This window comes from Phocoena phocoena, chromosome 1 (genome assembly GCF_963924675.1).
Source record: "Phocoena phocoena chromosome 1, mPhoPho1.1, whole genome shotgun sequence".
Lineage (NCBI taxonomy): Eukaryota > Metazoa > Chordata > Mammalia > Artiodactyla > Phocoenidae > Phocoena > Phocoena phocoena.
The window spans coordinates 105,377,065-105,389,783 of NC_089219.1; the positions used below are offsets into that span (position 1 = coordinate 105,377,065).

Consider the following 12,719-nt stretch of genomic DNA (forward strand, 5'->3'; position numbering starts at 1 on the left):
GGGCGTGCAGGCCAAGTGCTAAATAAGCAGAAGGAGGCAGGCTGCCCTCCCTGTGCATTTCAACACAGCTGCGTAGAGGCCTCTCGTCCCAGAAGAGCCAGGGCCGAGCGGGACGCCAGGCCACTCTGATACAGAGGGGTCAGAGCTACCTCTCAAAGGAAAGCAGGCCTCCCTTTCCTGCGTGGCCTTCTCTTCTTTCCCTTATTCCCCTCTGTGCTCACTGGGTCTGGAAGGCTCTACGAGTCTTGATTTAAACTTCATTAAATGGATGAATGTGGACTACAGAGTCAGACAAGCCCAGTACTAATCCCAGCTGTCTTACTGATTATGGAACCTTAGCAAGTGAGCCTCTCCATATAAATGGAATTTTGAATATTGACCTTGTAAGCATGTATTGAGAATTAGATGAAATAATACAGATTACAAAGTGCACACAGGCATAAAAATGTGTTTCCTTTTCTTATCTATCAGTGAAGAAGGAGTGAAGGAAGGGGAAAGGCATCTTAGGGCATTTGGGTCCTAATGGGGATGGCTGCGGGGTGTTGGCCTCTGTCCATGGAGATGAACATCTCAGCCTCTCCACACTCTGGGGAGCCTCATGTCACAGCCAACTGCCTGGATGTAACAGGCGACAGGAGCCTTCAGAACTGTGAATGATGGAGAACTGGACACCCATCGGGCCCATATCCCCAAGGCTAATCCAACTCTGTTTCCTTTCCAAACTATCGGCCCCTGCCCCCTCACTCCCCACCTGGGATGGAAATCAGATGCCCCATGTCTCCATCTCTTCTCAGATCAGATCAAGCAGAGTGGAATTGAACACAAACAGGTAGGTTGGTATCTTTCCCACTATCCTCAGAGGTCTTAATCCACATCTGAGAGGTGACTAAAATGTAATGCTCTAAGTAGCTGAAAACTCTCCAGCCTTGCGGGACCCATCCTCCACCACCGCACTTCCCTGCATCCTATTTTACCCATGGCCCAAAGTGAGAAGGTACCCGAAATTCGTATTCAACATTAACTTGCTCCAATATCCAAAGCTAACAGTCAAAATGACCAAAAAGAATACATGTTTAGCAGCGATTCCATACAAGGGCAATAACCTAGAATAGACTTGTGTACCATGAAGACAAATTAAATGTGACCATGAAAATCCTGAATACCAAACCTGCTGACTTCTGCATCTTTAGATTGATCACTTCCAGACTGTAACATGGAGGCTTTCACGTACAGTTCCCTTTTGGGTTTATTTTGTTGTGCTTTCCGCCCCCTCACCAAAAAAAAAAAAAAAAATCGAAACACAGTGAAACAAAACCCCATCTGGGCTAGCGAAGAATAAATCTCCATGTAATTGCTTGGTGCCACGAACCACACTCTTCTGTCATAGAACTTGATGGCATCTGTCCTTGAGTAGCCTTCTTCAAGGCTTTCAAACAGGTAAGAGGTAATATGTCAGCACTCTATGGACCGATCCCAGGGAAAACCCAGAGGCCATAAAGTTTAATGATCAGAGCCCAGTTCATCCCAACTAAGGAATTCCCCTTCGTTGAAATAAGTACCCTTCTCAAAATGCAAATGTGAAATTTTATAGCGCTAATGGGAATTGCGTGCTTTCAATCCTAGAAAGATTCCTAGTGCATCCTTCTCCATAAAATTTAAAGATCTGCATAGATCCAAACCTCCTCCCTTTAGAACAGCTTTTAATATATTCACCCGTTCTCATTTTTCACATTGGTTCTCTGGGTTCTGAGTCTCTCTGCTTCTTCAATGGCCCTATTTTACACCTATCAGAGGTGGAATACCTATTGATAGGTATGGTTAATGATACCTATTGATAGGTATGGCTAATACCTAATGATAGGAATGGCCCTATCATTACACCTATCATAGGTGGAATACCCCCCCACTTTTTCACTTTCCATTAACTTGCTTGTTTTCTCTGCTACTTGTTTTACTGCCTTCCCTGCTGCGGTTTACATCTGTTGTTATGGTCATTTAGAACTAATCTGCCTCTCTCCTGGCAACAGTACCATTTTCCCACTGAGAGACACCCCCTTTCCCACTCTTACCCCTTCACCTGTACCTCCAGGGAAGGCATGTGACGCATGCCTGGACAATCTAAGCATCCCCACACCCTGCCACAGCAATTAATTCAATGGTATCCCAATTAGAGTCAGTGAGACGCAGTGAGATTTTGCTGGAAATCTTGAGAGAGAGGCACATGACCCTTGCCATCCGATGTAAGCCTAAAAAGATGCAGGTGCCAGGGATGCTGGTAGCTATGTCACCACCCTGGGGAGCCCGAGAATGAAGTCAGGTGAGAGATGATAATGCCTTGGAGTGGGGTGGTAGCAAGGGAGACTAGAGACGTGGGCAGAATCAAGAACCTGGTAAAGGTTGGACATGGTGGGTAAGGAGGGAGGCAACCGTCTAAGGTGATTAATGGATAGTGGCGTCCTCCTCCCAGGAGAGGGCGCCAAGTCTGTGAGGTAAATCATGGACTCCATTTTGGACACATTGAGCATAAGGGACTTCGGGCCCAAATAGAATATGTAACCAATAACCATTTGCCTTAATAGACTGAATTGAGATACTCTCCCCTCCTTGTCAAGACCTCCTCACAGGCATTATTCCTTGTCTCAGGGATAAACGAGATCAGGATAAGTTGGCTATCTTTGAAACATTACAATGATCACACAGTAGTTCAAAGACTCCGTTCCCAATCTTTTTACTACTATGAATTTGCTCAGTATTTGCTATCTTTCACCGACCAACCTCTAAGTAACACAAATCAAACTGATGAAAATCCCAACACCAACAGAGACCTTCATGATCCTAATTTTTAACTGCCTGACAAACATTAAAAGACGCAAAGGTGTTGAAATCTAGTGACGTCTACCACCAGTTGAGGAGAAGGGAGGCCTTCTGTAAATGGCAGGTCTCCTTCTATCCACAGATGGAGACATATGATCAGCTTTGGTGTTCTGGTCCAGGATGGTTCCTTTTCTCACAACAGTTGTCAGATCACTTGGAGATGCCACCCACAAAAACTCTCGGTTTTGGTTATGCAAATAGCTCCACTGTATATATATATCTCATCAGAACAACCTCATAGCAACATCAGGATATCATCAGAACAATAGGATTGAACTTGGCTCTTATTTCTTTTTACGTCTTCGTCTGTGTCACCTCACTCCACTTCCGCCAGCATAACTTACTTGTTTAGTTCATTTTGTCCTGCCACAAGTAGTGTTCAGGAAAAAGCCATTCCTGAAATATAATTCCTATCTCCAGCCTCTCCAACAGCCTAAACTCCTTGCTGATTCTAAATGAAGATGTCTGAAAATAAAACCATACACTTGACTTCATAAAAATGAAATATGGACCTACTATTTAGAGTTAACAGTCAAGTTGCTGACACTAAGCCATCAATTGGATGAGTGAGCTAATTGTGTGTGTGTGTGTGTGTGTGTGTGTGTGTGTGTGAAGTAAAAAGGAAGAACGTGTGGTGGAAAGGAAAGGGCCCCGTAAGGCAGGAGACCCTCTTTGGAGCTCTCAACTTAGTTCTGCCACCACTTAACTGCAGATATGTTACTAGGCTGCTCTATACCTCGGTTTACTTTTGTGTTAAAGGCAGAGGAAAATGAATCCCACGCATTCTTCTCCATCAGAGAAAACAACTTTATAGAGCATCCATTCAATATGTTTTTGAAAATAGAAGGATTTGGACTTTTTTAAAACCATGGCTAATTCACCTAAGCACATTCCTTGAAATTTTATCAACAGATGGGTCTCAATGAAAGAGAAATTACAATGACAGCAAAGGCAAGAGGGGAAAAGCACCCTGAACTTCACTCCAGCAGAATGGCTGATCCAGTGTCCAGTAGCAGTAACAGCACAAAACTGTCCCAGGGCCACGTGTTTGACATCCAGATATTCATGTGCCTGAAGCAATGAGGTAATGTGGACACCTGGGTGGGTCGGTCACTTTGGATCTTCGGTTTGGTGCCAACACTGCCAATACTCTCTTCACCAAAAGGGAGTTACTACAAAAATCAGTCTGCCACTGAAGCGTCCACTAGACGCTCACCACTCTTTACGTCTTCTAAGACACAAAACAGTTCGACACAGATGGCTGTGTCTCTTTTCTTCATTTTATGACTGATACTGTCCAGAGTTACTGGAACTCTCAGTTTTTAAAGGAAGAGGGAATGGGTGTTGTTACTTTTACATCCTTTGCTAACGTCAAGAAACCAAGCCACATATTTTTTAATAATGAGAATCTGGATCAAGTTCAGTGTATAGTTCAAAAATGTATTCCAATTAAACTATTTAATAGAGTCTTGGCTTTTCCTCTAGCCCCATTTCACCACCATATGTATCCAATAATTCCACACTCATTTCCCCCATCAGCATAAAAATGGACTCAGTGAATAAGTGTGACATTTTGGTCTGAAAGTTCAGTTTCTCTTAAACCATTGTTTCCCACATGTCAATAATAAGTCTTCAGATCAATAAATTTTCAATAGAAGCACCATGAAACCTGCTATGCTGTACACCTTAGCAATGCAGGCTCCCCTGCCGCTTCCCCATGCATGCACCTGCCCAGTGGGTCCACATGCTGGTGAAATGCAGGTAGCCATCCACAACTATCACTCCACATCTGTATCCACGCACATTTCAGGTGGCTGTGCTCCAAGATTTAATCAGATAGTGACCCTGCCTACCTGAGCCACAGTGCCACCAAGTGACCTCATTCATTGTTCATTAAGTACTTCCTGGGTTCCGGGCCCTGGAGTAGATTTTGGGGACACAGCAGTGAACACAATGTCGCCACCAATGCTTGCTCTCAGGAACTGGCAATATCCCTGCCCACCGTCTCGTACCAGCCTCTGTGATACAAACTCCTGCTTAGCTAGAGCTTGGAAAGTCAACACATAAAGCAAAGGCAGATGAGCAAGAAGCCACCTCAGAAATAAATAGGGTCAAGTAAGTGTCTTTGCATGACACGTTTTCATTTATAAGGCATGTTTATATATTAAATATATTAAATGCATTTACAAATGCATATATTGGGGCTTCCCTGGTGGCGCAGTGGTTGAGAGTCCGCCTGCCGATGCAGGGGACACGGGTTCGTGCCCCGGTCCGGGAGGATCCCACATGCCACGGAGCAGCTGGGCCCGTGAGCCATGGCCGCTGAGCCTGCGCGTCCGGAGCCTGAGCTCCGCAGCGGGAGAGGCCATAACAGTGAGAGGCCCGCGTACCGCAAAAAAGATAAAATAAAATAATAAATGCATATATTAAACAAAGCATGTTATATATTAAATTCTTCACAAAAAAGAATTATCCCTCTTTGGGGTGAGGAAATGGACTCAAGAGTAGAAGTAACTTGCCAAGGGTATATAGAGGGTTAGTGGCCATCAAAGACGAAGGCCCAGATTTCCTGACTTCCCTAAACCTCTGCCCTCTTAAGGGCCACGACGGCATCAAAGCCACAGTGACACCCTGAATACATATGGACCCTGCTTCTATGACAGCATTATGAGGAGCAAGTCGCTTCATACGAAGGGCTTCCATTTCTCCTCCACTTATTAAAAAAAGAGATGGAAATTCTGGATCACTTGCCTCCCCGGATCCCTGTGAAGATGTATGGTCTAATCATGTTTTGAATAATTATTAATCAGAACAGCAATATTTCCTGTCCCCGGTGCATTTTCTTCTCAGTTACATAAGGGGAATGAAGACAGTGATGATGCTGACGATGACAATGCCAGTTAACATGTACTGAGGGCTGACTGTGTTTTTAAATGCATTATCTCATTTAATCCTCACAAGAATTTTATTATATTCTCCCACTATACAGATGAGAAAACTAAATGTCAGAAAGGATGAGGGACTTGGCCAAGGTCACCAAGCTAGGCAAGAACAGTGATAAGAGCCTAACCCAAGTTGCCTCACTCCAGAGCCGCTGCTTTTAATCACCATCTCCATCTTAAAACCTGAGGGAGTTCAGTAATTCAGCTTCCAAGACCTAATTTAGTGTGCAAACTGCTAGAACCTCCCTGAGAAGGGAGTATAATATAATGTGTTATCACAAAGCCCCAAATTCAAAAGCTAGAACTCTATTAATGGCAATCATTTGACAGAACAGAAGGAGCTCCATCTGTAATTTTGATCCCTGTCACTTTGGGGCAAGAGGAGGGTGGAGAGGAAAACTCACAAAGTGTCTGACATTTTGGGAAGCTTTCAGTTGGGTACCCAGGTGCATGGGTGCTGCGCCTTGGGAGAGCCAGTGGTTAAACTGAGAGAAGGAGTTGAAATCCGCCCATGAGCCATCTGTACACATGGCCACAGGCTTCCCAACCTGAGCTGCAAGAGAAGGGAGATTAGAAACTGGATGAGAAGCACAAAGCGATGGAAGGAAAAAGTCCACTTCCCCCATGCACTTGAGATGGGTGTGGTTCCACGTCAGCAAAAAAGGAGAGAGCACAAGTTACAAGATTCAGAGGGGCTTGCGGCAGCTCCCTCCCCACTGTCAGACCTGAGCGACTTATCCCCATTGTCGGGAGCTAAGTTGTTTCTCATCTACAAACTAGAATAAGAAAACCGATGAGGCTGCCATGAGTAATAAATGAAATTATTATGAAGATCTCCAAATCCCAAGGGCTACATGAACACTTAGTGATAGAAATAATCATTTCACCACCATTACGTAACCTTGCTTTTGGGAAGGGAGAGAGAATTTGGGGTGCCAGGTGAAACACTGCCTCTGAAACCTGCTTATTTGCACAAGTGGTGATGCCTTGGTTATTTACGGAGCTACCTAGTTCTCTTCATTCCAGGAGAGTCGGTGTAACTCGTGGCTTGGCTTGGGGCCAGATGTGCTATATTCAGTTCAGCTCCCATTCCCTCCCCAGCACTGCCTCTAAGCAGAGGCCTTGCCCAGGGCTTTACCTTGCTGCTTTTGCATGGTGGTGAAATCTTCAAAGGTGAGTGTGCGGACAGGGGGTCTCCAGAATGCATAAGTCTCCATGATGGCTTCCAGTCCGGTTCTACACAGAGAAAAGCCAGCAAAGGAAGTTGTAAATAATCCCAAGAAATGCATGGACTTTAAAAAAAAAAATCCTTAAGTGGTCTGTCTGAGAAGTGGTATATGCGTAGGCACTGAGCGATACCACCACCAGGGTAAATTAGTCTGGAAGAGCCGGTACAGGTGCCACTGGATTGCAAGAAAAAGAAGAAATTAACCCAATTCAGATTATCTGCAAGCAAGTCAGAGCTATGATGGAATTTCACTCCAACCCTTCTTCAGAGAAGGTTTGGTCTGCATGAAAAAAAAATGTTAAGTGTGTTAAAGGTCAAGGTCACTGGTAGCATGCATAGAGTTGAGCAGGGAGTAGCACTGACCATTTCTCTAGCACAGGATGATGTGATCATCATTACCACAACACACTGACACAGCCCGTCCCAGAGTCCACTCCACCACCGGGTATGTGGAGTCAATGAAACTGTCATATTGCTGCGCCTTGAAAGGCTTCTTAAATCCTCTTAAACAGAGACGAGCGCCATAATAGAAATAGGAGAGGTAAGCACTCAAATATACTTGAGTTTCTGCTGCAACAAGAAATACCTACCTGAAGGCACAAAGAGGGTTTGGTCCCAGAAATTATACCTCAAACAAAAAGACCAATACATTTCTGCAAATGTTTATCTGTATTTCGTAATATAATAACCAAACTGGTCTTTGAGAGTCACGTACTTGGGACTTTAGGAAACATCCAGTATTTTACCAATGTACTACTTTAAGGCTTCTGTTTCACTGACACTAGAAATCCCATTAATTGAACTATGTGCACACTGCCTAATTTATCCTTCAATAAATTCTCTGTATCATATATATGTATATATATATATGAGATGTTGATGAACATTGTTTTAACATAATTGTCCAGGCTATCTGGATTATCTTAGACATATTCTCGCTGATATTCTGTATCCTCAAAACAGAATATTGGTTGGTGCCTTGTTTGAAGCTTTGAACACAGCTTCTGATTATTGACTCCTCTTTAAAACTAACTGCTTCACTTCTAGCTAAGGGGAAAGAGGGGAAGTTAGGGTAGAGGAAGGTAGGAGAAGGAGGGTGGAGAAGAGTAGGTGGCATAAGTCCTTTCATTGCAAAGTTGCTGGAAAGTAACATGGTGTCCCTTCCTGGAAAAGACAAGCTTTCCCTCTTGAGATGAAACTCATCCTGCCTGTTCTTCTCCCTAGGTAATACATTTCCAGCATTCTCTTCAGTCTGGCACAGCAAGAATAAAGTGAGAAGCTTTACTTTAAGTGAGAACAAATAGCCCTTCCTTATAAATGACTATAAGGTCCCCTGAGGTTCTTCTGTGATGAGCTGCTGATACACTGATTGGCTCTTTGTGTTGGAAAATTTCCTCTCTGAACTGGCCTTACTTGCACAGTTAACTTTCTAAAGTCTCCCCTGGAATCTTGGAGGCTTTAAATACACCAATGTTGGCAAATTAAACTCTGTATTTTTAGAAGAGGTTGAGAGGAGAGGGTGTTGCATGGTGTTTATTAGCTGTTAATCTGTTAAAAGTAGGAATAGAAGACATTTCCACATAGTCACCCTGCATTAACGCTGAATGCAGTACATGAAACTACTTGTGGGAAGAAAGAGTCCAGGCAATTAGGGAGCTCAGAATAATAAGGGGATAGGCAGATAAAGCCATGCTGAGCCTTGATGGACAAAAAAAATAGATAGGCCAGGCTTAGATCTTACTGCCCTGTTTTGGAATGTTGGGGGCTCACCAGAACATCTTAGGATTCCCTTTAATGGCACGGGAGGCTCACTGCAAATGGCAAGGTCTCTATTGTTCCACCTCCTATTCCATTCTTTCCAGCAACATGTACTAATGATGAGGACAAAGTATTAGCTCAAGGACAAAGAACAGTCCTTTCTCATTTCATAATAAAGTGATAGAAGACTGTGAGTTAGCTATAATACACCGATATACTTCCAATGTTATATTTATTAAGGGAATGAAAAAATCAATGTTGATTTTATTTTCATAACAGGCAAAAAGACTATGGCAAAGGTATTAATAATTTTATTTAAGTAGTCAACTGTATAGGATAGCGACCATTTATCCAAATCTAATGATACCATCTTAGATGGAGAGTTACCCAGCCTCTGTTTGAGTATTTCCCAAGGAAAATACTTTGTTTGGGGACAGATCTGTTCGAAAGTTTTCTTTGACCTTGTGCTGAAGTATCTGAGGTAACTTTTCCCCTCTGGTTCCATTACCAATGGGTAAATGGTAAGAGTGCCAAACACTTTCCACATCCTCATCAGGAAGACCTTCCTTAACTGTTAAGAACACAATGTGTGACACACCACATATGGACACACCCATGGTCCATCCAGTCCAGGTGTCTTCACAAGAAGGGTCTTTTTGGTGACGAAGTTGGGTGAGGGAGATGACTACCAAAATCTAACGGCTAAGTCCACACATTCCTTACCACACTTTACTAATCTGTTGTGGATCTATCTCTCATAGATTCATCCTGGACCTTACTGAGTCTATTTATATATTCAGGGTGGATCTCTTTTTTAAGAAATTAATCCTATTTGTTTACTATATGCCACATCTTATTTGTCCTCAAACTCCATTAAGCTTCTTGGATAGATCTAATTGTTCAGTAGTACTAATTCTATTTATCAGGATTTGGTGAAGTGCCACAGCAAGACAAGTATTAGCTAATTCACTCTCCACCAGGTTTTCCACCTCCCAGTACTTAGCACAATGCCTATTACCTGACAAGACTTCAATTGATAGGCATTAAATTAATAAGTAAAGGAATTATTTGTATTACTATTTTTATTTATTTAATATTTATTACTATTTTTATTACTGAGTCACAATTTCCTGAACTTTAACCAGCAATCATTTTTTCTAAGCCTAAATCTTAGGAAAACAACTTGATATCAAATCAAGAATCTGAAGACAGAGAGAGTCCTCTAGAACTGGTGACTTGGGAATTGCTTCTACGTATAGCTGTGTGTGCCTTTCTTGACTCAGGTCCCAGAGAGGTTTCAGTTTTCCTTTGGTTTCTTCTTTTCTGGTCATGGAATTTCTGACCTTCAACAGAGTCTGAGTTCCCTAGCAGAGGACAGTCATTTATACTCTCATCTTCTCTTATAAGAATCCTTGCCAACCACCTGTTGACATCTTCAGCCACTTGGATGTCTATTCAAAGTTTATACTGAGCAATACGTTGTTTACTTATTCATCATCATTGTATCCCAGTTTTATAAAACTTTATCTCAAGGTTCTTAAAAGTGAATTCATTGTCTAACAGATAAAAAAAGTGGTGTTAGGTAACCACATGTCACATTAACATATTCCACATGGTGGGCCTCTTCGGATCTGCTGAACACCAGAGACCTGATGTCATCTCTTAAGTTTCCAATCAAAGATGATCAAATTGGCAAGTGTCCCCCTCTTGCTTACTTTTCCCTGTTCGCTCCAGTGACAACAGAGACCATATCCAAACCCCCTTTGTTAAGTCATTTGGCTGTAATCACCTCTCTGATTTCCAGGCCTCTTCTCTTTAGACTTTTCAGTCTGCTTACTGGCCAAACCAACAGAATGTACTGAAGAGGAGAGAGAAAAGGAAGGAGAGGAAGCAAGCCAAAGAGGTCTTTTGCAAATTGATGATGCCTCGAGATCAACTGATTTGGAAAAACAGCCAAAGTGCAAAGAAATATTCTTCCAACCTTCTCATTCAAAAAAAAAAAAAAAAAAAAAAGCTGGGACCATCTTTTTGAAGTTCAGCAAACATATGGTAATTATAACAATTACAACTACATTCATGAACCTGTTAGGTAACACTCCAATGCATAGTTTCTGCTTTTTATTTCTCTTGAGATAGAAAATTATTTTTTATGTTTCTTTCATTTATTTTCTTTGTAATTCTGACATCTGACTCTCTTTGCTGGTGATACCGTTAACAACAGGAACCTACGCTAGGAATCGATAAGATCACTGGTTATCCCTCAATAGAAGACAGTCAAGGACTAAGGGAAGTCTACTGAGATGGGGTCTTGAAGTCAAAAAGGGGTTATCCAATCAGGAAAACAATTATGTGCTAGGTTCAAGAGATATAAAGGCAAAAGAGGTGTTACCCTTAAGGAGAATCCTGCTCAACAAAAAGATAACAACATGTAAATGACTAATTTCTGAACTGTGTGATAGATGCTACACTGGAGATGTGTAGACAATGCCATGAGGCACTGAGCAAGATGTACTGAATATACCTGGAAAACTCAAGGGGGATTCCATAAAAGGCCAGTTATTTAAGGTTAATGTTAAAGGGCACTCAGTAGTTTTCCACACAGACAAGAGGCAGAGAGAGCTTTCTTAGTAGAGTTAATAGTATATGCAAAGACGTGGAGGTATGGAAGAGAAGCCATGTTCTAGGAACTGAAAATAGTTCAGGGTGACTGGAGCTCCAGGTGTGAGATGGGGGCCGGGGGTGGGGGGAGGCAGGCGGACACCATGGGTATTTATTCCATGTGAGGCACTTGGATTTTATCCCACGGGCGATACTATGCCCCTGAACTCCTTTTCTTTCTCCTCCTGTTCCAACATTTGAAAAGACACAAAACCAGAATATACTGTTCTTTCAAATCTAATCACCATGTGTCAACTTTCTAATCCTTTTCCTTAGACTGTCGTTGATCCACTGAGGTTAGGTCGAACCTTCCACACATCCCTCTCCTTCACTGGATCTGGAATTCGCTCCTACCTTTAGATTCCTCAGGGTTTTTATTGTCCAGAGATATTCTTAAAGACCTCCCAGTGGAGGTCTGCAAATTGGCAAAAGAGCCATCAATTCAAAACTTGGCTTTAGATGTACAATAAATGTATCTACCTGATGAACTGGATGTCAGTATGTGCTTTACAATGGTTTGGACGTTGAGTTAAGATTGGAGTTGAGTTAAGATTGTTCCTTGCCCAGTGATTCCCAACTTGGGAACCCTGTCCCCACTTGGAGTCTGAATAGGTAGCGATGGTGGTCCATAAGGAGTTTTCGCTGCCTCAAGAAGTACGATAAAAATCCTTGATAACACAAAGCAGGCTGCCTAAAACATTAAGTTTCTTTGCATTTGACTGGCATGGTCTCACTTTAACTTAGTAATACTAAATCACATAAGGCACAGATTAGCATAGTGGTTAAGAACACAAGGTCAGGAGCCAGACTGCCTGGGTTCCAACTGCAACCCTGCCGCTTACTAGGGCAGCGTTGCCTAGTTGTATAACCTTTTCACGCCTAAAGTCTCTCTACCTGTAAAATGGGGATAATGATATTATTCCCTCCTAATTGTAACTTAATAAATGCATATTGATTAAAGACAAAATATTTCAAAACAAGAGAGAAAATACAATGAAAGCGTGAGGACCATTGGTCTAGCTCAAGTAAAAGAAATCCCACCATCTGCTCAGATTGTGATCTGTAACACGAGAAAACACTTTTCCTTCACTGGGATTCAAAGCTGTGTCAGCCCCCTGGCTCTGGATTGAATGTGGAAGGACCTCTACGTTACCTAATTTCATTTCTCATTCTCTCCTCTAAAAACAAAAAAAAAACGTGTCCCTCAAGCCTCTTTAGGCCTCATTATCTTGAAGATATTTCAGATTCCAATATGTTAG

The 12,719-nt window shown here is 42.4% G+C and overlaps 1 protein-coding gene across 1 annotated transcript in view; it reads right to left on the minus strand.

Moving 5' to 3' along the window:
• The window catches only part of TBX15 (T-box transcription factor 15), a 99,503-nt gene that overhangs the window by 3,119 nt on the left and 83,665 nt on the right, over window positions 1-12,719 (minus strand). Inside the window, exon 7 of the mRNA XM_065883802.1 lies at window positions 6,955-7,052. Coding sequence (XP_065739874.1) covers window positions 6,955-7,052 — 98 coding nt within the window. The remainder of the gene's footprint in view (window positions 1-6,954; window positions 7,053-12,719) is intronic.